At 34.1% G+C, this 27,129-nt stretch overlaps 1 protein-coding gene across 2 annotated transcripts in view; it reads right to left on the bottom strand.

Annotated features, from left to right (window-relative positions):
• Positions 1-676: 676 nt before the first annotated feature.
• Positions 677-27,129, bottom strand: part of SCYL2 (SCY1 like pseudokinase 2) — a 58,288-nt gene continuing 31,835 nt past the window's right edge. Inside the window, exons 5-19 of one of the 2 annotated variants that reach the window (XM_036866020.1) lie at positions 25,322-25,471; positions 23,557-23,778; positions 22,638-22,754; positions 21,915-22,040; positions 20,809-20,985; positions 19,252-19,263; positions 19,018-19,140; positions 15,694-15,807; positions 14,510-14,642; positions 12,520-12,638; positions 8,153-8,253; positions 6,702-6,768; positions 6,469-6,564; positions 5,355-5,474; positions 2,283-3,928 (exon numbers count right to left, since the gene is read on the bottom strand). In XM_036866020.1, the coding sequence (XP_036721915.1) occupies positions 3,284-3,928; positions 5,355-5,474; positions 6,469-6,564; positions 6,702-6,768; positions 8,153-8,253; positions 12,520-12,638; positions 14,510-14,642; positions 15,694-15,807; positions 19,018-19,140; positions 19,252-19,263; positions 20,809-20,985; positions 21,915-22,040; positions 22,638-22,754; positions 23,557-23,778; positions 25,322-25,471 (2,322 nt within the window). In that variant the 3' untranslated portion in view covers positions 2,283-3,283. Of the gene's footprint in view, positions 3,929-5,354; positions 5,475-6,468; positions 6,565-6,701; positions 6,769-8,152; positions 8,254-12,519; positions 12,639-14,509; positions 14,643-15,693; positions 15,808-19,017; positions 19,141-19,251; positions 19,264-20,808; positions 20,986-21,914; positions 22,041-22,637; positions 22,755-23,556; positions 23,779-25,321; positions 25,472-27,129 lie in introns of both variants that reach the window. The other variant, XM_036866021.1, reaches the window with a different exon arrangement.

The following is a 27,129-nucleotide window of genomic DNA, read 5'->3' as shown; positions in this document are numbered from 1 at the left end:
AACCATCTCATCCACAATTCAGAGAAGCAGCCCAGAGGCTGATTTTGACCATGAACATTTCCGTTCTATCATCTCCCTCTTCCTCTTCAATGCCAATTTTTCCAATGTAAATATATTTATGGTACCAAATAAGTACTGAACACATAATACTTACTATATTAAACCATTTTGACAAAAGCAACTCCAGAATTCATACAATAAAGGATATAATGGTAGAAAGCATGGGATTGCAGATCAGAAAAAAAAAAAAAAAAAATCTAGCTTCTATTCCTGGCTCTAACTTTCTTGGGTTAGGGCATGTGAATCTCTGACCCTCTGTTTCTACATCTGCGTGGTGTTGAATTATTTCAGTTTTACTCAAACTGTATCATGAAATCTCTTTAGGGATTGTAACCATTTTTTTTTTTAATTAATAGGATATAATAAAAAAAAAGTATACTATATGTATCAAAGATTTTCTGAAACTTTTGTTTCAGGTATAAATTTCATATACTGGATTTGTAATGTAAGATATATTTCTTACTGAGTGTCACAGTTATAGTTTGAAAGCCAGCAACATAAATAATCTCTTAAAATCCTATACAGTTTAAATTCTTACAGATTTGTTTTGTTCTAAAATTATTTCAAGACCAGTAAATAACAAAGCATGAAATCACAACTTAATATGGAAAGTTTCATCAAAGCCGAAATTTATTTGGTGCATACTCTGTGCTTGCTATCAGGTACTTCCACATATACCTTTTCCTTTAATATGTAAAAGCAACCATGTGAGGTATTTTACAGGTTAAAAAACAATAACAAAAACCTATTTCCTTAACTTATTCAGGTGAAAAGAGGATTATAAGCGTTCCAAAATAAAAACAAAACAAAACAAACAAAACCCAGCCAAGTACATAGTCTATTTCCATTTCTTTTTATGAATCCTCTAAATATATCACACACTTTAGCATTAGGAGAATAAAGAACCAATTCAAATAAAAGGGAATCTTTCTTGTAATTTTTGTCTACAGGTGCTTTTTAACCTACCAACTTTCTACTCTAAGCACAAGGGACTTAAAATGCCATCAATATCTACAATAATTTTAAGGTGATCTATCTAGTACTTTGAAAATTTTGTTCACATAGAAATACAAGCCTAAAAATAGAACTATTTTTTAGAGGCAGTTTCACAACAGAGAAAGGCAGCGGTAACAGTTCGAGTGATAGAAATGATTTAAACAAAATACCTTCAAGAAAGTAAGAAAAAAGTGTAGAAAATCTTCTAAAAATGTAGCATCGTTACCTCAGTGAATGAACAAATTTCAAGATGTGAAAATTACCTAAGAATCACATATATTTTTTCAAATAATCTATTTTTATATTTAGAAGTTCAAATTATATAAATTGTTCTATTAAGTTTTCCTTCTAATTAGGAGTTCAACACTGACAAAGTTATTTTACAAAACAAAAAGTAATTTCCTAATGAACAGTGACTACTGAATTGTTACGAAGAAAAATTCTTCAACATTAAGCAGTTTTATTCCTTATGTAAACTTTTCTCAAGATAGATATTGTGTTACGAACAAGACAAATAATCAGGTCGAGGTATGAATGTATCTGCCGAAAGCATCTGCTCTTCCTAGTGCTTTTCATTTCTTGGAAAAGCTTCTTTAGCATTCCTATCAGTCCTTTTCCTAAAACCATGTAACAAAATACAGCTCATACAGAAACCGGATGTTAAGCTGACTTTTTATTTTTTAACATACCCTCTTACTGAATGGTGCCAGCGATATTATCAAATTACATTTTATAATCAAGTACTGTATGTTCAGTGTGTGTATACATATTTTTTCAATGAATAAATGTAGTGTCAGCACACTAAACTTCATATGATTTATTTTAAATGATTGCTGGTTTCAGATAATTAAAAACCACAAACTCTATGGCTGCAATTATAATACATTTATAGTTCTCTGAAAGATCAGTTTAAAGTTATCACATAATGATGGAATATAATTTAACGAAATACAAATGACATCTATAGCATGATTCCATGGGTGACTAATCAGCAAATCAAAGAAAAATATCAGAGAAAGGCCTTGAAAAAGAAAGCATGTTTCCCGTTAGAATTTATTCTTTCTTTCCTAAAAATGGCTAATTATGGACATAAAAATGTTCGAACAAAGGGTCCTGAAATTCCTAGAGAAGATTTAAAGTTCAGATGCAGTAACTGACAAAGTCAGACGTTATCATAACGTATCAAGCTGAAAATTAATCTGTTAGTAGCCAGAAGATACAAGTGCTCATTTTTAGAGAAGTAAAGTTTATTACATTTGAAACAATACAGCAGAAATCTCAAAAGTATACTCATTAAATATAGTTTAATTCTTACAAATCTCCTTTTGAAAATGCAATTCATATGTGCTGCAACCTCAGAAGTTTGAATTCAAAATGAAATATGAAGGCAGTAGTCAGGGAAAGCACATCAGAGGGCTTTGTCAAATACCTGTACAAATCAGTACATACCTCTTCTGTCTGTGATACAGTAGGAAAAAAAGTGATTCTAAACATATCCAAGTAAATGCAGAAAAATACATTACTATTTGAGGCAGACCATGCTAAAATATAATTTACAACGATTAGTTTGCATTTATGATAGTTAATAATGCCTTTAGTTTGAACCAATGAAATCAAGGTTAAGTTAAATTCTGCAGTGTTTGCTCAGTCTTTTGCACTAAACATTAGTTCATCTGAGAAGTAATAAGATTGGAAAAGCAAATGACCCGATCCTTTTCGTTAGGCTTATCATTTTCTCACTCAGTCACACTAAATGCAAACAAATCAATACAGTATCAAGATTTTTCACATAGTAAAAATGAAGACTAATGACTTGTGAAGGCAGACTGTGTACCATGTAGTATTTAACAGATGAAACTTGCAATTACCATCAACTCAATTTTTTAAATAACACCAAGATTTACACGCCAAAATAAACATTTGATTTAAAAATTCTGCTATTCAAGATACTCAGGTGTCTTTTTTTCTCGTTGAGATTGATATGGGTTGGGTCTTTTAAAAACCTGAAGAGGAGTTGGTAAGAGGAAAAAAATCCTCAAGGCTTTAAAAACCTCAACTGTTAAAGAGTCCATACAACTACTATGCTGGCATGACAACAGGTTTTTTTCTGTCACAGGACCATTCACTTTCCCACAGAAGTACTTCCTCCAAGCCAACTATATAGATGTAAATCAGCTTACCCATGATTAAAACTGAAGTAATCCTTCAAAAACAGGAGCATGACACCTCACCCAAAAAGATCTTTTAAGTCACTGCTAGCTGAACTGCTACTGGTCATAGTAGGTGGCGGCTGTGCAAAGTTCTGCGGGTTAAAGAAAGGATTAGTCTGCACATCGAAGGCAGACTGTCCTATCACGCGCATCTGTGCTCCCATTACCGAACTGCCCACACCTGGAGACCCTTGAGCAGGCACAAACTGATTAAGCCACTGATTCGGTTTCTGTTGTGATAACTGGTTCATGCTAACTTTGGGTTTCTGAGGGCCAAAGAGATTATTAAGAGCAGACATGTCTGTGGGTCTTTGCTGAGTCGGCTTCGCACCAGCAGGAGGAACACTCACAGCACTGAAGTTTGGCAAAGTGGAAGGTGTTCCCAGTGTCATCTTGGCCACTGCAGGTGCGCTTGGACTGCTGAAGAAGTTCTGGTTTGTATTAACTGGCATGTTGAATCCTGAAGTCTGAAAGCCCATGTTGGCATTCAGGCCGTTTGTTAAATTTCTCTTTGTATTATCAATTGGTGTACAAAACATCATACCAAGGCCCGTGGAAGGAACAGAAGTGAAGGTACTTGAAGCAGAAATTTTAGGGGTACTAACAGAAAGACTGGTCAAAGATGACATATTATCCATCAATGTGTCTGTCAGGTCCTTAGTCTGAAAAATATGAGGAAATTACTTTATCTCCAAGAATTCCAAATTACTTTAAAATTAGTAAACATTTGATAAATTTTATCATAAAGTACAAGTTAAAATTAAGCTCAATAGTCTACACCAAGACAGCAAACCACAGCTCACAGGCCAAATCCAGCCTGCCACATATTTTTGTAAGGCTTTTTAAGGATGAACATTTGCAATCAATCTGATGACAGGGAACACAACTCTGAACTCCAATTAAATGAAATGTTGTCTCCCCCGCTGCACCTCCACCAAAAAACAGAATTGCATTTTTCTCATTAGATCTGTATTACAGACAAGGATACTCTATTATTTTTGTATTTTGAATTTCATCAAAATTTTGTGGAAATTTATTTTCTCTATTCTTTTATAAGTACCTACAAAATACTTTATTTTTACCTCTTGGCCCACAAAGATTTTTCCCAGAGGAAGAAATTTAATGATTAAGAGGCAACAACAACAACAAAAAATAATTTAAAGAAAGCTTGTAAGATAAAGTAATTTCTGAAATCAGTAATAGTGTAAACTTTCTATCAGCAGAGACCTTAATCACTGCTCTAACACCAGCACCTAGAACACTGCCTGACCATAGCAGGAAATAAATACTGGTCAGGACATATAGGTAAGTATTCCTAAATCAATTCACAAACATAACTATAACAAAAAAGCTAAAAATTGAAAATTGCTTTTTGCTCAAAAATACATAAATGCATGAATATAATATTCCTGGTCATTTCAAAGTGAACAGCGTTGAATTAGTATCATAGACCTAATATTTTTTAAGAACCCTCCCATTAATCTAGCTTCCTCTTTGTTGGTAACAAGCACTATTACAAAACATTATATATTAGGCAGGCTATTGAGGAGTTGTTGGAAAATTCTTGATGCCCATACTTCTTAGAAATTACACATTAAAGTATTTTCTGAAATACATTTTTATAAAACACTAGTAGGTAGACTAAGTTCTATACTACCTTACTCCTTAAGAGTAGTATGCCTTATATATGGAATTTTAAAAAGTGGTACTGATGAACCTAGTGGCAGGGCAGAAATAAAGACGCAGATGTAGAGAACAGACTTGCGGTGGGGGGAAGCTGGGATGAAGTGAGAGAGTAGCACTGATGTATACACACTACCAAATGTAAAATGGATGGCTACTGGGAAGCTGCTGCATAGCACAGGGAAATCAGCTCGGTGCTTTGTGACCACCTAGAGGGATGGGATAGGCAGGGTGGGAGGGAGGCTCAAGAGGGAGGGGATATGGGTATATATGTATACATATAGCTGATTCACTTTGTTGTACAGCAGAAACTAACACAACATTGTAAAGCATTTATACTCCAATAAAGATATAAAAAAAAAAAGTGTAGTATGCTTGAATTATGCAAAAGAAATGAACTCTGACCTGCTTGACTGGAGCAACAGGTGTGTGCACCTGGGGTTTAAGAGGTTGCTGGCTTTTCAACTTCTGTGCCTGCTCCTGTTCTTTTGCCAATTTTTGTTTTTCTTCAAGTGTAAGTGATGCCTTAAAACAAAACAAAACCAAAAACATCAACTGACAACTTTCATAATTCCATTTATAAAACAGAAGATTTCTTTTTGGTATGTCTGACAATACCAAGTAGATTACAAACTACTCCTGTATTGGTGATTGCCACAGCGTAAGTTATACTTTGAATTACGATAAGATTTAACTTTAGGTAGAAACTCACAGGATCCATGCTAAACTATTTCCAGTATGAAAATAATAATAAAATTATTATTTTAAAACCATTCATTAGAATCATCTTTTTCCAGACAATGAGAATATGATTAGGTGATATCATTTTATAAAATTGGGAGATTCTAGCTCACTCCAAAAATATTTTAGAAACTCATCAAAAAGCTAAGTAAAAAGGAAACAACTTGTTTTTTTTAACGTGAACAATTTCTTTCACTGCTAATGTCTGCATCAAATTCAACATCTGTCTTTTTCTCATATCAACTTTGCCAACCTATAAGCTCGCAGTATGTCCTCTTACAATTTTGTAAACCACAATGTCTAGTAGTTCCTTGGCTCTACACATACAGGTACTCATAACTGTTGAATGAACAGAAGAAAACTGCCCTCAGCAGAAATTCAAAACTGACATATTTTTTATATTGGATGCTAACTAACATTTCAATTGGAAAGTATCATTTTAAAGTTTGTTATTCAAAATCAGAATCAGAGAAGAGACACTGTAGAATTTATCAAGGGATGTGACTGGCAAAGTACAGTAGAAAGGACAAAGAAGTCAGGCAACCTAGAAATGTTACCAACATGGGAGACTGAATAATAAAGGAAGTTAAAAATCTTAAGCATGTTTATTCTCAACATGCGTCAGGTCATGCATGACCCACTGATAACTTTTAAATTTCATAAAGATAATTAAAGAATGTTTCTTATTAAGCTAAATAGTATTTCCCAACAAAAATCTGTGGTTTTAGAAGTTATATAATATAAATACGAGTACTGAAAGAACAGTAAAGACACTTACTCTTTTATGTTTATTCTGTAACCCATCCTCTTTATTTTCTGATTCACCACCAGTCAGAAGGTCTGCTCCAATGTTGTTAAAGACTTTGTCAATATGCTGAAATACAAAAGGTCAACCAGCTGAATAACGTGCAAGATTGTGATTTTACTGCTTAAAGATCAGAGGTCCCCGAAATGGAGCACACTATCAAGCACTTTTTTTCAAAAATTAGAATAATCTAAATATCTTCTTACCTGAGACCCAACATTTGTAACTTTCGTCTCCTCAGAAGCATTCATTTGATTTCCTATATCCAAAGATCTGTAAGAGAGAGTTGAGTTATGACAAAGCAATAAAAGGAAATGTATGTTTTAAAAATAAAACTTGTACTAAAAATAGTTCATCCACATGGAATTTACTACAATCTAAACAAACTGCAACTTCATTCTTTAAGGATAGTCATAATCTTTTTCATTATTTACTACTATTAATGTCTGCTTGCCCCAAAAACCAACATTTGTACACACGTCTTTTTTTTAAAGCTCAGCATTTGAGATTTACTGGAGAACTTAGTGTCATAAAACCAGGCAAGCATGGTTCTTACCATAGAAGAGTTTACAGTTCACTGAGAGACAAGATATGATATGGGAACTTAATGTGATTAAGTTCAGAATCTGTGATTCTAACAATAAATGCTATAATCACTGAATAAGTGATGTGGGCAAGATCTATGCCTTGAAAAACAGGTAAGATTTAGATAGGAAGGAGAAAAAGAGAAGGTTCATTTACACCTCAAGTATAAATAATAGATAGAAAATTTCTCTCTGTTGTAATTTTTAAAGACTATTTTTCAGGGTTCCTAAGTTAATATAGTCAATCCATTAAACATGATAAATATATACATCACAGAATACTTAGTGCATACAAAGGGCTATTTCACATCATTCTACACCTTGTGTATTTATTTCCATAAAGCCTTCATCTTACACTGGAGCAGAACCTAAAAAGTTTCTTTTGGGGGACTTGGCTCATGATTGATGTCAATTTTACTGATTTTCAGATGTCTTTGACTCAGGATTAAACTTTAACAGGCATCCTAAAATCATGTTTTGCCTCTGGAGCAAAGAATATAGTGGAGATTTGATCATAAAAACTGGCATTTTCCACTGAATAATTTTTACCCTTCTCCTCTTCCTTTGAATACTAGTATTTTGCAAATAATTTAGAAAATCCTCCCTAAAAACAAACAAGCAAAAAAAGAGGTACATGCTGTGGTACTACATATGGAATGAATTCTCTATAAATGTTTCTGGGGTTAGAGAAAAAAGAAGGAGATATCAAAACACCAGGATTTCACAGATTTGAAAAATATTTTTAAGTGGTGCTCTTGGCAATCAGCACCCTGAGTTTACAATGCCAGTAGCTAATGCGACAAGAGATTTTCTTAGAAACAGAATTTTCTTTATGTAGAGAAAACGCTAAGGTTACATCCTATTATGCTTCTGTATTCAGAAATGACATCAGATTTTCAACAACATTCTATTTAAACTCAGTTCAACTTAATATGTTGGAAAATTTTTATATGCTTTACATATAGTCAAATTGAAATCCTTCAATTTTTCTAGTCCATATTCTAGAAAATCAACCATGACATAACTTTAATGTCACTCCTGGACCATGTGCAATTCATATGCAACCTACTTACTTCTGCTGTTCTTGCATTATATGAAGTTGCTCCAGTTTAGTCTTATGTTCAGATTCCAATCTATTAAGCATCTCTTTTATGACGGAAATGAAGGAATTGAACTGGTGTAATAAGAAATTGATATGGTTATAATGTTTCAAGTTAGCCACAAAGGTAATCTAATAAAATAATTCAACAAGTTATTCATAATATTCTCTATTTTTATCAGAATAGACCCACTCATAGCACTGATGACATAAGAATAGTATATTTTAGCTCAATGTATCAGAGCAAGCTTTTACAGTATCTCTGTATGGTGGTGATATAGTCGATGAGACTTCTAAGTTCCAGAAAACATGTTCTCAATAAGTTTTATATCCTGAGTTGCCTAACAGCTATTATTCAGCAGTCTTATATAAATTCAACTCCAGCAGTTATTACATATTGATTTTTCTAGACTAATCCAAAAATGACCATCTAAATTTGTGCATATCTGAAAACAATCTGCTTAATAATGCATAAAAAATTACTCTTTATTCAGATCATTATAAAAATGACATGTTTGGCTAAAATAAGCCTTGTTTTCTAAAAAGTTAGTAGAAATATTAAATATACATAATCTAACTTCCAAATAATTAAAATTCATAAAGTATATCTAATTCAAAGTTAAACATAGTTTAAGCTTTTGTTAAACTTTAAATAATAATTTATTTATTTATTTATTTATTTATTTATTTATGGCTGCATTGGGTCTTCGTTGCTGCACGCGGGCTTTCTCTAGTTGCGGTGAGCAGGGGCTACTCTTCATTGCGGTGCGCAGTCTTCTCATTGTGGTGGCTTCTCTTGTTGTGGAGCACGGGCTCTAGAGCGCAGGCTCAGTAGTTGTGGCTCACGGGCTTAGGTGCTCCCCGGCATGTGGGATCTTCCCGGGTCAGGGCTCAAACCCGTGTCCCCTGCATTGGCAGGTGGATTCTTATCCACTGCACCACCAGGGAAGCCCCTAGTTAAATAATTCTTATGGTACTTCAGGATCATCATAAACAATTTATTTTAATAATACCACATATTACAGGAAGACTCTAGAAACTGCTTTCTTCCCCTCCCCAAATCTTACAACTACGTCTTTGGGCTGGGTGCTTATAAATACACTATTTTATTAATCCTCACAACTCTTCAAAGTAAATTTATTAATATTTCTATTTTATAAATGAGGGAACTCAGGCTCAGCAAGAGAGAAAGCAACTTACTCAGAAATACTAAATAACTTGTATGGCAGAATTAGAATTCATACTAAGTCTGTCTCCAAAGCTTGTACTGTTTTCTACTACGTTATGCTGCCTCTCAACTATGCTCTATCATCCATTTATCCTCTGTCTGACCATAAGAGTAACAAAAGGCATATTTCCTTAGCTGTTTACCATGACTGACTCTTTGCTGATTAGTTTTTTTAACTTTTTAACAAAATATAACATACACAGAAAAGTATACATATAAGTGCACATCTCAAAAAATTCACAAACTGAATTTAACCAGTAGCCAGAAAAAGAACAGAACATTGCCAGCACCCCAGAAGCTTCCTCGTGCCCCCTTCTAGTCATTTCCTACCCTCCCTCGCCATATGAGAAAACACTATTCTGATTTCTAGCAGTGTAGTTTTAACCGTCTTTGTGTTTCATATAAATGGAATCATTCAGTAGATGCTCCTCTGTGTCTGGCTTCATTTGCTCAACATAATGTTTGTGAGATTCATCTACATTGTTGAAGCATTAACATAGTAGGCCTGCACTGCTATCCTTGGAAAAGTCTGCTTGCAAGGTTGGCCCTTGGCTGGTGTCCAGGAACTCAGATTTTGGGAGGTTCCCACCATTAACTGATAATAGTGGCTCACTGTGCCTAACTGGAATTTGAGTACCAGGCAGGGGGTGCTACTTGATCAGCCCCCAGTAAAAATTCCAGGCACCAAGTCTCCAATGAGCTTCTCTGGCTGGCAATATTTCAGACACACTGTCACAACTCATTACCCAGGAAATTAAGCACATTCTGTGTGACTCCACCAAAAGATGACTCTGGAAGCTTGAGCCTGGTTTCCCCCAGACTTTGCCCCATGAACCTTCTCCCTTCACTGATTTTGCTTTATATTCTTCCACCATAATAAATCATAGCTGTGAGTACGACCATTGGCTGAGGCCTGAGTCCTCCTGGTGAATCACTGAATCTGGGGGTGGTCATAGGAACCATCCCCCAACACAAGTTGTGACTGTGTTTGGATTGCTGCATGGTATTTGCTCTTTTTTAATCAAATGCTAAAAATGTATTTTCCTAAGTTACTTTATCTTTTTCACATAATGTGTAATATACTTAGATTATTTTAAATCAGAACTGACAGAAGAGGGCAGTCTTGAATTAGGAACCCTGTCCATGAAATGAATAGGAAAGCAGACCACATCCATGCTAACCATTGTAAAATACCAGATGATATGAATCTAAATATTTCTGCTGATGAAAATAGGCCCCTCAAAAAAATCAACCATAAAGCTGAAGAAAACTAACACACTTCAAATGTAATTATGTATTCTAAAATAAGCATTTGAGAATATTTTAAAATACCCTAAATCATAAATATGAGAACTAAGAACAGAAATGACCAAAAGTTGAAGACTATCTTAGGCATGTTATCATTCTATTTTTCCCTAATATTCATCCTTCCCTTTTTGCCAATCCTAATTTCAACCCTGCCATCCAAGATATGAAGAAATTATCAAGACAAAAACTGAAATCTAAGGACACAAACCTTCAGGGGCTTACCCTACCACTTCAAATGAAATTTTCGATCTGATTAATTTTACAAATTTCTCTAATTTGAAAACTCCATTCACTCAGCACTCTCCCCTATGCCAAAAGCTCTCTTGCTTAACTCTCAGTTTTCTGCTTCCTTCATTGCTCTAATTCACTTTTAGTCTTTAATTCCAAACCTTGCCAGCCTATCCATTTCTGACACTCTCAGTTAAACAGTAACCCTTCCCCATCTTTTCCATTATACATCATTAAACATTAGTTTTATGGTGAACAAAATGCCTTGTCATTACTCTGTACCTCAAATTTTCTCTCAATTCAATAAAAATTTTTGTTTCTGGCACTGTACTAAGTACTGGGGATATAATGAAGAATAAGCTATAACAACCAGCCTTCTGGGAAAGTCAGACACACAAGTATATAGCTGTGACAACTACAGTGATAGAGGTATGCAGAGGTAATTCTATAATAACCTTTGAGTACATAGTTCCTGTGCTCAAACATTTACCACATCTTGAAAGTTCAAATACCTAAACCAGATGAGCATTTAAAGTCTGCCTATTCTAGGGCTTTCACTGTCGTGGCCCAGGTTCAGTCTCTGGTGGGGGAACTGAGATCCTGCAAGCTGCATGGCGTGGCCAAAATAAAATAAAATAAAATAAAATGAAAGTCTACCTATTCTAGTCTCAATTTATCTTAATATCATCACTCCCTGATTATATTATAGGTATCTCTCAAACTGTATTATTCATTCCCTGTGGCAGATAGACTCTAAAATGGTCCCAATTATCTCCTCATTCTGCTACTCTGTCTTTGTGTAATCCCCTACCTTCAAACATGGGCAGGACCTGTGACTTGCTTGTAACCAACAGAATATGGCAAAGGTAATGGGATGGCATTTCCTTGATTACATCATAAGAGACTATAACTTCCATCTTTCTAGCAGACTCTTTCTGGCTTTGATGAAACCAGATGATGCCGTGTTGGAGGCCCATGAAACAAGGAATTCACCGTGGCAACCAGCTAAAAGACAGCAACAAACTGAGGCCTTCGGTTCAACAGTCTGAAAGGAATTTAATCCTGCCAACGACCATTGAGTGAGCTTAGAAACAGATCCTCCCCCAGGTGAGCATTCAGATGAGACCTCAGTCTTTGACTGTGGCACTGTGAGAAACTCTGAGCAGAGCATACATGCCCTGGCTTGACTGACCCACAGAAGCTGTGAGATAATAAATCTATGTTGTTTTAAACCTGCAAGTTGTGGTGATTTGTGAGGTAGCAATAAATAATGAATACACAGCCCAGACATATTTTTTTTCCCTTTGTTCATGTCAATTTCACAGTCCCAAATTTGAAGTAGTCCCCAATCCTACACATCTTTCAAAATTCTGCTCATTTACTATCTCCCAATTAGGCCTCCAATAATCTATCCTTCCAATTCACATACTCCTTACTTTGAACCCACAAACTTTCTTCATTTATCTCTTTGCCATATTTTTCCTTGTTTTACCTATTTATATGTAATATATTTATACATTCAATGCCAAGAAAACAGTAAGCTGAATAAATTGAATAAAGCACAAAACTATTCCTACCTGATTGAGATTAAGATTGTTTTCAATACTCAGGGGAATCAGATGAGGCAATACTTTTCCAGCCAACTGCTCTTTGGTGATTCCCAACTTCTTATGAGCAAAAGTACATTTGTAAATACCTGACAGAAAAGAGTAAGACAAATGTTATAATTCAGTACCACAAATCAATAGAAATCAGAAAAACAGTGTATCTATATGAAATCTCTTGATAATCAGTGTAGTTACAAATTTTTCCTTATCAATGCTTAGAAGAAGGATGCTCTTATATATGGATCAGAATGATTTCAGCTTTACTGTCAGTTTAGATTTAACATACCATGACACATTTATCCTGTATTCTTTTGGTTTTAAGAACACATTTAATGATAGTATAAAATTAAAAGTCTATCAGAACGAGATACAGTTCTTACAGTGCAGCAGAAAGGCTACAGAATGTCTCTCTATTCTGAACACATCTAAACATATATTTCAGACATCTCATTCAAACTTGAGACATCTATTTAAAGTGTCTAAGTATAGGTCCTATAACTTTATTCACTTCTTTAACCAATCAGACTCAACATCTCTGAACTTTAATAATTTAAATCAACTCCACACAGTCCTTCCCTGTTGTCTTACCTATTTACTCAACTTTCAGGACCCTGCTTGATACACCTATTGCACAAAGCCTTCATTTGGTAAACTGAGCACGTTTGCTCCTCATTCTCTGAATGCTTTTGTGTTATAAGTGTTTTGTATAGATAGAATCCAGAGCTTTAGAACACACCATCTGCTGTTATTCTGCTGTTAATGCACACTTCACTTACATACTCAAAGAATAACTTTGAGTGCCCATTAAATGCTTATTTGCAGGGCACTATGCTCATTACTTTCCCTTCAGTTGGTCTCACTGATTCTCACAAAACTCCTATAATGATATTATTTTTATCCTCATTTGATAGATGAAGAAACTTGTCAAAGTCACTCGAGGAACTGGCATAGCCAGGACTGGGGTTAGGGCTCTTTCCACTACGTCAAACTCCGTCTCAAGAAGACTAACTTCTTTGAGCTCAAAAGTTTCATACCATATCCCAAAAGTTCTATTTCTACAGAGGTCCACAACAGATTACTTACTGACCATTCCTACAAATATTTACTGAGGGCTTTCTATAAATCAGGCACTAGAGTAGGTATTAAAGATACATGGCTGAATAACATAGTTTTTCTTCAAAACTAACAAAGAACTTCAAGTTTAGTAACTTGTTAATGTTTCTGTGATTCCACAGCTAGGTCTATCTCTATTAGTACAGCAGACCCTGAACATTTCCACATTGGGCTTTAACTATTTATAGGCAATTTCAGAGTTTTTTTTACAGAGTGATTTGTAATTATGCTGATAGAATAGAATGTGCTGTAAGGCCAATAATGCTTCATCGGCACATCACTTAGCAGTGAAAAATATTTGTTCAGACTTAAACATATCTAAATTAAAAACCAGCTCTACCAGTTATCAGCTGTATAACCTTGAATAACTTACTTCACTCCTCTGAGCCTCAGTTTCCTTACCATAAAACAGAAATAACAGTATCTATCTCATTGGATTTTGGAGAGGACAAAATAAGGTAATGCAGAGAAAAGACTCAGCACAGTACCTGTTACAAATCAGGTACCAAATAAACATCAGGTATTACTATTAAGACTGGTATCAGCATTTCAAGTAGTTTTGCTTGCCTCTCTTATTTAGTACCATTTTATAGAGAAAACTACATGCTATCATGATATCTGTGAAGCCAAGATTCCCAAATATCTTATTCCTTTATAAATGTCAAGTACTACCGCTTTTGCTAAAATTAACACAAAGAAAAGTTATATCATGGCATTTACCCCATCATTCTTCAGTTACTGAATGCTATATACATGAAAAGAGTACAAAATGGTTTTATAGATTGAAAAGTTTACTTGCATAATTGTAAAACAAAGTAGCATCAAATGACATTAAGTTTTCAGCTACCTAAAATTCCCATGAGGACCGCAGGTTCCTTGGATGGAATTTGTTGTAAGAACGGCAGAATATCATCAAGTACAAACCACTTATCCAAGTATTCCAAAATCTTTCCTAAGCACACTAATGAATTTACACGTACCTATTAAAAGAGGTAAACTGAATTAGTCATTTAAAGTCTTTGCAATCTAGACCAAAATATTTTAAGTATGAGTATAATCTTCATATAGGTATATGTTAAAACCTCAAGAATAAAAGTAGGTTTAAAAGCTCTCGTCCTTTATTAATATAGAAAATTCACATATTTATAAATTCACCTGACTTGTTTCAGAAAGAATCTTTGATTGCTTTGCCAGGATACTAGGTAGCTAAAGGTAAGGAATGATTTTAATTTTATATCTTTTCAAATAAAGTAATTAGGATTTGAAAAGCTTTATTACACATTTGTTTGCTAAGAATATTTCCTTGGGGTCATTTGAATTACAAAAAAGGACTAAATTTTCCCACCAAGTGATTAATTTTACTGGGCTTCCAGTATTTTTCTCTAATTCAGGTTCAAGTCATTCTTAAACTAAATATTTAACAACATGTGAAAAGTATATTTGTCCTACGTAAAGTTTTGTATTTCTAAATATATCTTTAATACAGTTACTAAAACCTGATATTTAGGAGCTCTTTTATCACAATTCTATCAATTGTGATATCTATATTATCTTGACTATTTTGATAAATATTTCACATCCTACTTTTTTAGCTAGAATTTGTTAAGATAGAATACTTTTAGGATCATAATATCAATAAAACTATTTTTTAAAAAGAAAAAAAGTAAACTAAGAAAAGCAGAAAACAATTAGTTGGTAAAAAAAACAAAAAGCACCACATTTCTGCAGGAAAGATGGAAAAAAAATAAACTGTGGCTTAAAGCAGAAAAGGATTAAGAAAAAAATTACTCAAATTTTCTACTGACGCACTCAAAGTTAGGGGACAGGGAGTAATGTCAGGGATGGAATACTGTAAAATTATATATCAGGGAAAACTACAGCTATTGCTCACTTTCATAGTACTATATATAGTCTACTTATAGCCATGACAAAATATATGAACAAACTACAAAAGGGTTATTAAACAATAAGAAAATTATTTAAGCCAATGAGAAGTGAAAGAAAAACAAAAATTAATATGCTATTACTTACAGCGAGGGAAGACGTCTGTAGACATGCATTTTTAATTCTTGGTATCAAGGCATTTTTCATGGATGGGTAGTCTATAAGATTTGCAAAGGTTGGAATGATGTTTAGACAGAGTTCCTATTAAGAAAATAAATCGGATCAATCTTAGAGAAAGACTCTCTCACATACTAAAAAACATTTTGCATTTGCATGGCTAATTTGTCACATAGCTTGAAATAAACTTTTATGTATGGTATATCATTTGATCTTTTCAACAACTGTTTGAAAGAAAAATACTTATTATCAATTTTGAATTTTACAGATGAGGAAACAGGCTCAGAAGACCTTGCTCAAATTCACGCTATGTCATACAACTAGCACATATATCAAAATTCCCTGATCGCATTCCTAGTTTCTTTCCCTGATAACACAATTAATTCTTCATTTATTTTTAAAAATAGGAACATCTAAAAAAAAAAGTAACATCTAAGTTTTGCTATCTTTCACAACAAGGGAAAATCAAGTACAAAGTCACGTAAAACTATTCCTCTTAAATAAGGAATTTCTTAGCTGTTACATAGATCCATATGATGGATATAATACAAACATCTTAAAATATATTTTCAAAGACTGTTTAACAATATCAAGGATAAAATGCAATAAGATACTATTATATAATCCCATTTTTTAAATCTGTCTACAGGCTTAGGGAAAAAAACTGGAAGGATATATCTGGGAATGTTAACTGTGGGCATCTCTGACAGAGGATTTTAATTTCCTTTATATTTTTAACTATTTCTAAATTCTGAAACTAAAGCAAATATAAATGACAGAAACAGCAAAAGTTATTTAAAACATTCTTGTTAACTTAATGCCACGCCATAGTGTAAATGACTGGAACTGGGAACTCCAAGGATAACAGAAGAAAGGGGGGATGATGGAGGATTAAATGAGATAAAAAAAGAACAGGAAATGGCTTGAGAACTAACTGGATGAAGAACTTAATCTCAGATACCTTATAAGGCAGAATGATCCTTGTAGGAAAGCAAAAAAGAGATTACTGAAGAAAATGGGGGTATAAATGTATATCAGGGAGGGAGTTATTGACGATATTTGGTAAACTTAAAGACATTCATGTTGGGTTAGCAGATAGAAATGAATCAACCACTAAAAATCTGTTATCAGTATACTGGCAAGTATTTTATTTACTTTAACTTATCCCCAGACTTCCAAAAGGCAGATAGAAAGAAAAGAGTTAATATTAATATCTATTCAGAAGTATAATAATTAAGTAGGTGATATAACTTGAGGATAATAAATACAAACTACATTTAAGGGACTATTTTCCACAGATGGTAGAGAATGAGCAAGGATGAGCAGTCAGTGAGATACTGTGCTCCTGCTACCAGAGGGGAACAGGGAAGTTCAGCCCTTAATTGATATCAGAGTGACAGAGAGAGAGAGACTGACTGCACACACGCACTATGCCATATAATCTAGCAGTAGGTTACAAAGAGGGAAATCTTAAATTATGTCTAAATCACTTAGCTAGAGGAGGGGAGAACCATAGGAGGAGACAGAGTAAAGAACCTAAGAACAGGAGATGGAAAAAAACAAAACAAACAAAAGGAAGTCCAATTAGCATATTCTCAGGAACTTCTGCCTATTATTTTCTACTTTCTCTGTAACTGGTGGTGGGGAGGGGAGAATGAAAACAAATTCTACGTTTATTTAAAGGTAAATAATTTTAAAAACTGGTTCTCATATACATTTCTATTAATGCCTCTAATGACCCTAAAACTTTTGTAAACCATCTTCTACTTTTCCAAATGCTTTTCTAAACTCTCTCTAGCCTCTTAAATAGTTCTAATCAAACTTCAGTTTAAAAATACCATTCCAAAAATGAATCTCAGAAGTTACTTCCTAGCCTTCTAACTCGCATGAAGCTTGAGGAAAAGATTTTTGTTTCCTGCTCTTGCTCTCTCTCCCAAAGCTCAGATAGGCTTTAACTTTATCAGACTCTTACCAAGCAATGTTGATACTAGTTAATTGGACTGGTGACTAAACACTTATATTGAATGATATCAGAAATGCTAGTTTCTAAAACTTGGCAAAGTGCACAACTCAATTTGAATTATATATTAACTATTTTAATAAAATACTTGCTGGCCAAACTAACCCCCTTAGGAAGAAAAATGACCTTTCACATCACTCGATCCTCCTTCTCCTCCCTAATTTCACTGAATATAAAACCAGGTTGACTACACAGGGCCTGTGGGAATGTTTCAAGAAGCTATAATTCACAATTCCTTTGGAAAGCACTTAAAAGTAATAGTAAGTACCTTCCCCAATCATTCCACGTCATTTGGACAAAGGCAGCAAGAGATGACGTTGTAAGGAAAATTTTTAACATCAACTTCACAACTTGGAATAAAAGAAAACTTAGATAAGGACTGAAATGAGTCAAACAAGTGACCTTATATGTGTGGTATTAGGTTCACATTTTTAAAAAAAAAAAAGCTTTGGTCAATAACTTATAAAAAGTAAAATTCTTTGTTTTTCTTTACTAGAACCTTTGCACTGGTGAAGAGACCATAAGCTTTTAAATATGACACCTTTTTATGCAGTGAGATGTTCTTAACATAAGTATTTATTTTCCAAAGTGAGAAAAAAAAGCTCAAACTAAATTATACTTTTAATAGCAATCCAAAAATTTTTTTCCAGACAACCCATAGAACCAAAATTTTAGTAGCAAACTTACAGAACTAAAAGTTTGGCAAAGTATGTGATGTTTTAACAGCACTTTTGTAACACAAAAGCATGACTATAAATGCATTAGGGATGGTCACACTAAATTACTATCTGCTTTTCTACCTACCTGCTATACAAATTAACTTTAATGCAAAAGGAACAACATTTCTGAATAGAAGACTGAGTTACCAAACATGAAAGAAAATTATGAGTATGAGAAGTACCTACTTAACGCTTTCATAAGAAAAAGGCACATACATCTTTGTCATTTTCATTCATATATTAATTACTCATTTAGGAAGAAGGTATACAGCAATCCAAACTATAACAAATCAAACCTTCTATAATAGTACATTACTGATAAGTAAAAGCAACAAATCATTTTACTTTATTAATACAGGTATTCATCAATTGATTCTTCAAATTAGTTAGGAGTGAACACACTAGTAGTAGTATACATCATGCAATTCAATGGATTAATAAATACTATTGAGCTTTATATTAAAAAAATTATGACAAACTTAAAATGTACTTTACTTCTTTCTTTTGCTTTAAGAATCAAAATCATCATTAAAGGAAAAAAATTGAATATTATACCTGGATCTGAATGGAAGGAGCCTCTAGGGCTCTGTAAACCATTGGCAGGACACTGTTCTTTATCTCATCAGGAGGAGTTTTGGTTAGTAGCAAATCCATTTTTTGGAGGAAAATTAACAAAATCTGTGTAGAAAAGGGGAACAATGTATTAAAGTCTAGAATCTTTATGACACTTTATACATGCCAAAATTTAAAGTAGCTTCAAAAGAATAAGTTATGTATTTTGACACTCACCATGTTGCTAGCCTGAAGGCATGGAAGACAAAAACATATAAATCAAGTCTCTTATGTTTCTAGAAGCACTATATTTAACATCTGCTCTCAGTTTAAACATTTAAATAAAGGCTAATTTCCTAACTCTCACATATCTTCAGTAATACATCACTCACCCACAAGTACCAACTACCTGCAAAGCTACCGGGTAAAAAAATAAAAGCCTGAGAGCAGCAAAGTCAGATGTCCCAAAGAAGTAAATTCCATCACTCGGCTTCTATGAAGTTCAAGAGAAGAAAAGGTACAGAAATGAAAAGGACTGTCAGGAAAAATTCTAGAAACATTTTCAATTGTCCCTGATCATTTGTTTGCCACCACATACGTAAGTAATAAGGAACAAACTATCCCTTCTATCCATGCAGACTACTTAGTTTTGTCAAGGCTCAGTTAAAATTTTTCAGAAGGGATTTTTAGCTAGATTACTACTACTACTACTACTACTACTACTACTACTACTACTACTACTAAGGGAAAAAAATACAAAGAATGAAGGCAAATAAGAGCTCAGATGATAGGTTCCTTAGGATCCTATCTGATGCATAGCTTAGTGAACATGGGACTCCACTCCTTTCCCTCCTGACACCTTGACCATGTTTGGAGAACTCTGCTTCGAAGCCTACAGTTCTCTCACCTGCCCTTTCCTTAAGCAGGGGAACTCCTGTCTTACTACCACAGACTTCCTTCTGTTCCCCTCCTTTCAATGGAAGGACCACAAACAGTCTGTCATAAAACCATTAAATCAGGTAATCAATGGTTTACCAATAAGCTCTTGCCATGGAGTAGCAGAAACTTAATAATATTTACCATGTGCCAGAAAATTTCATTTAATTTCAACAACCCTTTTCACATTTCAGAAATGAGCAAAATAGAAACTTTAAGAGAGTAATGACTTGTCCAAGGAGATAAAGAAGGCAAGATTCTAACCCAGGTATGTGACCTTACTGCTCTCTTAAATCCAAGTCTACCTTGAATCTGGCAAATAAATATTTTAATAGAGTCTATATCAGAGACTAATTAAATTTTCCCTTAACAATACACACACACACATATTACTTCCATGGTGCTGGAAGCATTTCTCCTCTTCTGGTGAAACTATTTATTAGCAATAAAATAAAGAGAAACAACTGGCATAAACCATCTACAAATTAAAGACTCTTAATAACAAAACAAAAAACCAGAAATACTTAAAAGTGCAGGAGAAAAATAAATATTTATTTTCCTAAACCTATAACTTTCAATAAGGCAATGGGAACAATATAACACATGCAAAATCTCATTACAATTTGTTTTCTGAGACAGCAACCTGTGGAGAGCTATAGACATTTATTTGCAAAGTTCAATTATAATTTTAGGAATGGTTCACTTCAAACATATGCAAAATAGCTTCTGACTAATGGAAAAGAAAGTCTCTCATACTTACCTCAATTTTTAAAAAGTCAAATATCCTTTCCTTTTCTTTTCAATGATAGTTATCATTGACTAACTAGATAAACAGGAAAAAAATATCTACATACATACCTGGATTGGCTCCTGCTGTCTAAAGACAGGGCCAAGTTCAGGTAGAATTAACTTGACATATTCTTCTTTGGTACATTCTTCAGCAATGAGTAGAACATTGGGCAAAACAAAAGGTACCATGTCAGGGTTTACAAATTCTGAAGTCAAACAAGGCAAAATTCTCTGCACAATGACACGCTGAAAGGCAAAAAATGTTTTCATAAAACTAATCTTTATATCAGGTCTTTAGTATTAACATTGAAGTTAAGAGTCTAAAATCTCCAACCCCTTTGGGTAAGGTGACTATATAATTTATAGTTGAAACTGGGACACTTTTGAGAGTAAAATAGGGTGCTATTGCTAATTATGCCAGGACAAAAGACATAACTTGGGAACATTACAGATAAAGGGGGACATATGATTACCCTTCCTTTAGGAAATCTTCCCCAATTAGTTTCACTAATACAGTTCTCCTCTTAATTTCTTCATTACTTATGATTCATACCACACATTGTTAATTGTTGTTTCATGCATGGTAACCCTATCTACACTTACTGTAACGCCCCTGAAAGCAAGGACAGTATTTTGTTTCCCATTTATTCTCCACAGCATCTAAGTAAAGGGCTAGACAAACAGTGCATAACCAATGAATATCTGATAGATTCAACACTGGAGATATTTCTGCAAAGGAATTACTAGTTTTGCAGCCAATGGCTTCTTTAGCATTCACTAATATTTTTAGACCATATTATCCTCATGATTTAATAAGCCAGAAAGGGAGAGTAAAGGAATTGGAGAGAATAGTATCAATACAGCAGTATAACTGCTAGTGAGGCAGTGATTTCCACAATGACAGTTTATGGACTTCTCTTCTGATGTTTAATGTCCAAGTGCTGCTTTTGCATAGGTGGTATCCTTCTAATTTTTTACACTATTTAATAATTTTTGGACCACACAAAAAAGGTCCACTAAACTTTTGTGACTTCAGTCTGTAGCCTTTTATAGGCATTTATGTACCTCTGGCAAAAGTTACATTTTTTTTTTTTTGGAAGGGTTATTATAGTAAGTCAAAGTAAGTTTTAAATTCTATACTCCTGACTATAATAACAAACTGATCAACAACAAACCTTGGGCAGTTTTGGCAGAACCTTTGGCAGTCCTTTGAAAAACTGTGATTTCTGAAGGTTATCTCTTTGGAATAAGGTATCAAAATACTGCAGTGTTACTGCACCAACATCATCAAAGAAGGGAATCTAAAAACAGAGAAATAGAATTATTCTGATAAGTATTAAAGTACTTCTCATATCTGAAACTGACACATTATGGTGAAAAAATATTCAGAAACATTTAGCGAAATGCTAAAGACCACTTAATAAAAATTCTAGTTATAAAAATCAGAATAAGAATGTAATAAATTATTTTTCTTTTCAAGGTCAGTTTTTCAGAATCAGTACCTGTGAGTTAGCTGCACAGTAACATTTTCTTTACATAACTAGTAAAATATTAAAAGATTAAGTAAAATATCTTGAGGGCATAAACAGTACCATTCATTAAAATCCATTGGTTATATGAGTGAATTTGAGGGCTATGAATTCTTGGGGTGTCCAGAACTTCTGCATGCCTAACTGTAACTATTAGGTCTCTTTATTTGAAATCTTAAACTTTATATCAGAGCACTTACCTGCATAAATTGTTTAACTCTTTAAGATTAAAAGAAGATGAATATTTAATACATTCAAGAACACAGATGTTATCTGGGGACTATATCTGATTAAATCTTCAGATGCATTTAATCAACTTTAACTCATTTTTTGTCCCTCCATCTAAGGCAGGAATTCATATGCACTCACCTTTGTCATTTGATCTGCATCTGGTCTTACAGTTGGAGTTACATTTAACAGTAGTTTTACATGCTCACGGACTTCCTCAGGTATATTTGTAAGTGAACTAGATCCTAAACGACTCAACTTCAAAAGAGTAATAATGTTAAATATGAATATAAAATATTCAAAAGATACACATTTATACTGTCAATAGTCCATTTAAGAAAACTTTTTGAGGGACTCCCCTGGTGGCGCAGTGGTTAAGAATCCACCTACCAATGCAGGGGACACGGGTTCGAGTCCTGGTCCAGGAAGATCTCACATGCCATGGAGCAACTAAGCCCGTGCACCACAACTACTGAGCCTGCGCTCTACAGCCCACGAGCCACAACTACTGAGCCCGAGTGCCACAACTACTGAAGCCCGTGCGCCTAGAGCCCGTGCTCTGAAACAAGAGAAGCCACCACAATGAGAAGCCCGCGTACCGCAACGAAGAGTAGCCCCCGCTCGCCGCCAACTAGAGAAAACCCACGCGCAGCAACGAAGACCCAATGCAGCCAAAAATAAATAACAAATAAATTTTTTTTAAAAAAAGAAAACTTTTTGAAATTTACTAAAAAATATATTTTTAGATTGAATAAATGGCTAATTCTACTGTTGCAAGATAATTAAAACACATCTGTAATACCTGAAATTGTCTCTATTCCTAAAACAAAACACCCAGTACTTTAGACTATATTTCAATTTTCACTCTAGTAAATAAATGCCATGATTAAAGTTGTAGTAACAAATATTAATCCTAAGAATTACTTTTGTTAAGTTGACTTTATGAAAACTTAAAATATGAGACACTCATCTCAGTTTAGAGAATTTTCTGAACATATTTTGGAATAAAACCAAACACTTAATACATTTTTAATGCAAGCAAATGTTTAAAGGCAAATACCTGATCCAACTGTCTACTGAAACTCTTGTAAATATCTTGCTTGTTAACTTCAAATACGGCTTTCCCTTTATTAAATACAGCATACATGACAGTTCCTAAAGAGTACATATCACTGGCTGTTTCACAGCTCACAGAAAGTATGTATTCAGGAGCCAAATATTCAGGATTTGGAAGACACAATGATGGTAAATTTGGGTCCCATTCTTTACATGGAAACTTAGGCTACAAAAAGACAGAAAAAGGATTACATAGATTAAATATTTAAATTAAAGCAAACCACTGTCAGGTAGTAACAGTTTAGTTTTAAATTCATACTCAGTCATGCAAGTAAAAATGTCACCATCACTTTCAATTCTAAACTTCCGCAAATCCCAAAACTAGAAAGTGCATGAAACAAGAGATAAGAATAAGAAGTCTTATAACTTTCAGATTATTGGCGCTCTCTCCCAGAAGACAAATTATCACTATACTATACAATGCATTATGAATATGGCAAGGTCTGGTCTATGTTTTCTGATACACAGGCTTCAAATTTATGAGTTCAAATAGATTATTGTTTGAGACCTTGTTCTTTCACTAACTAGCTATGTGATTTAGTTAACAGGTTCAAAGGGATGTTGTAAGATAAACAAATGTATGGAAAACAGAGCCAGCACAGTGCCTGACGCATAGTATAGACTCAACCAATACTAATTCTTTCTGCTTCCCTTAAAAATGTTTACTTAAATTAGAAATATATTTTAGGTCAAAGCACGGTTGTTAAAGGTAACAACTACATTGTAAAAACTTGAAATATTGCGGTGTTTTCCTAAGTATAAATAGGCAGGTTTCATAATCACTAAGTAACAGGTGCTTTTTAACCAGAAAGACTGGGTTTAAATCCTAGCTCTACCACTTACCACCTGCCTAAACTTAGGCAAATTATTTTATTCTATGAGTCTAACTTACTCATCTGTATTATTCCCATACCTCACTGAGTCGTTGTGAGGATAATAAGTAAATACACAAAAAGTGTTCAGAAAAGCGCTTCAATAAATGTTACCCATTATTATCACTGCTATTGTTATCATGCTCCCTAAAGAAGATTCTGTGATCCAATAAGCTGGGGAAACACTGCTAGAGATTCACAATGTTTGTTTGTGTATCTGACACTCTGAGGGAAAAAAAAAATCTACTTAACCCAATAGTGCTCAAATTTGCTTAACTCTAGCACTTTCTTCTCAAGTAACATTACTGAGGAATTAATGAGCTAAATATTTGTAGGTACAATGAACACTAGAAATTTTCTATAAAGCTATACATTTAAACATACCATTGTACCACATAGCCTATTTCTACACATTTATCAGGCTTATAAATTCTCTAATCTATTCCAGATGCAATCACAAATTTCCAGAGCTTTAAAAAATGAAAAGAATAGGGCTTCCCTGGTGGCGCAGTGGTTGAGAATCTGCCTGCCAATGCAGGCGACACGGGTTCGAGCCCTGGTCTGGGAAGATCCCACATGCCGCGGAGCAACTAGGCCCGTGAGCCACAATTACTGAGCCTGCGCGTCTGGAGCCTGTGCTCCGCAACAAGAGAGGCCGCGATAGTGAGAGGCCTGTGCACCGCGATGAAGAGTGGCCCCCGCTTGCCGCAACTAGAGAAAGCCCTCGCACAGAAACGAAGACCCAACACAGCCATAAATAAATAAATAAAAATTTAAAATCTTTAAAAAAAAAAAAAAAAAAAAAAAAAAAAATGAAAAGAATAAAACCTTCATTACCTCTTGTTCAGAGGGATTGGTCGATGATATACAAAAATCAAAGCCCATTATTTTCCAGGCTCCACTTTTATTCAAAATTATATTTTCAGGTGTAACATTTCCATGAACCATTTTCACACTGCTATGCAAAAATGACAATCCTTCAGAAACCTGTAAATGGAAATAAAAGACATTTTTAATAAAACTCCTTTCAATTACAATAATAAATGTCTCATAATAATCAAATTTGCTGCTTCTCCCAATAAAAATTTTTTACACGTCAGGTAACAATTAAATTTCATAAATGCAAAAGTGTAGATATTCTCAGTTGCCAGAGCATTCTAAGCATTAGCAAGAAAAACCCAATTGTAAAAACAGAGTACAACTATTTATTAAGTTCCCTTCTATATGCACAAAAGCAAAAGAAAAGACAGTAATAAAAGCAGTTTGCTACCCAAATTTATTCAGTTCCTGAGTTTGAAAAGTGAGAGAATCTTTGGTTTCTTACTTAAAGACAGTAAATATCAAGAAATACCTTTGTCAATTTGATTCTAATTCTTAATATTTTTATATACTTATACTTCATATTGAAATTAAGTTTTTCTGAATACCATTGTGCTCAGTTTTCAAACATTAACTGATGTTCACTCATTCTCACACTGGATTAATATTTGGTAATTTTATATTTGTGCCTGAGATTACCATGGAATTTGTTAACAAAAAGTGAAAACTGGATTTGAAAGGGCCAACCGTACCAGGTATGCCAGTTCCTCAAAAACGTAAAAATAGAATTACCATAGAATCCAGCAATTCCACTTCTGGGTATATCCCAAAAAGAACTGAAAGCAGGGTCCTGAAGAGATATTTGTTCACCCATGTTCATAGCAGTATTACGATAACCAAGAGGTGAAAGCAACCCAAGTGTCCATCAAAGAATGAATGAATAAACATAATGTGGTAAATACATACAACAGAATATTATTCAGCCTTCAAATAGGAAAGAAATTCTGACACACGCTACCACATGGATGAACCCAGAGGACATTATGCTAACTGAAATAAACCAGTCACAAAAAGAAAAATACTGCATGATTCCACTTATATGAGTAGTCAAATTAATAGAGACAGAAAGTAGAATGATGGTTGCCAGGGGCTGGGAGGTATGAGAGGTGGGGTGTGGGGAGTTATTGTTTAATGGGTACAGCTTAAATTTTGCAAGGTGGAAAGAGTTTTAGAGATGGATGGAAGTGATGGTTGCACAAGAATGTGAATGTACTTAAACTGTACACTTAAAAATGGCGAAGATGGCAAATTTTATGTTATGTGTATTTTACCACAATTAGAAAATATATACTGTTAAGAGAATAAGATAAGCCACAGACTAAGAATATTTTTAAGTCATGTACCTGACAAAGAACTTGTGTCCACAATATATAAAGAAATCTCAAAACCCAATAACAGAAAACAAATAACCCATTTAAACAATAAGCAAAAGATCTGAACAGACATGTCACCAAAAAAGACACTCAGATGGCAAGGAAGCATATAAAAAGGTGTTCAACATCATTATTCATTAAGGAAATGCAAATTAAAACTCCAATGAGATACCACTGCACACATATTAGAATGGCTACAATTGAGGGAATTCCCTGGTGGTCCAGTGGTTAGGACTCCATGCTTTCACTGCAGAGGGCCTGGGTCCAATCCCTGGTCAGGGAACTAAGCTCCCACGAAAAAAAAGAATAGTTACAATTGAAAGCGCCAACCATACCAAGTTTTGCAAAGATGTGAAAAAAATGTAACTTTTATACACTGCAATGGGAATGTAA

Source organism: Balaenoptera musculus, chromosome 10 (genome assembly GCF_009873245.2).
Source record: "Balaenoptera musculus isolate JJ_BM4_2016_0621 chromosome 10, mBalMus1.pri.v3, whole genome shotgun sequence".
NCBI classification, from domain to species: domain Eukaryota; kingdom Metazoa; phylum Chordata; class Mammalia; order Artiodactyla; family Balaenopteridae; genus Balaenoptera; species Balaenoptera musculus.
This window is presented reverse-complemented; position numbering and strand designations above follow the sequence as displayed.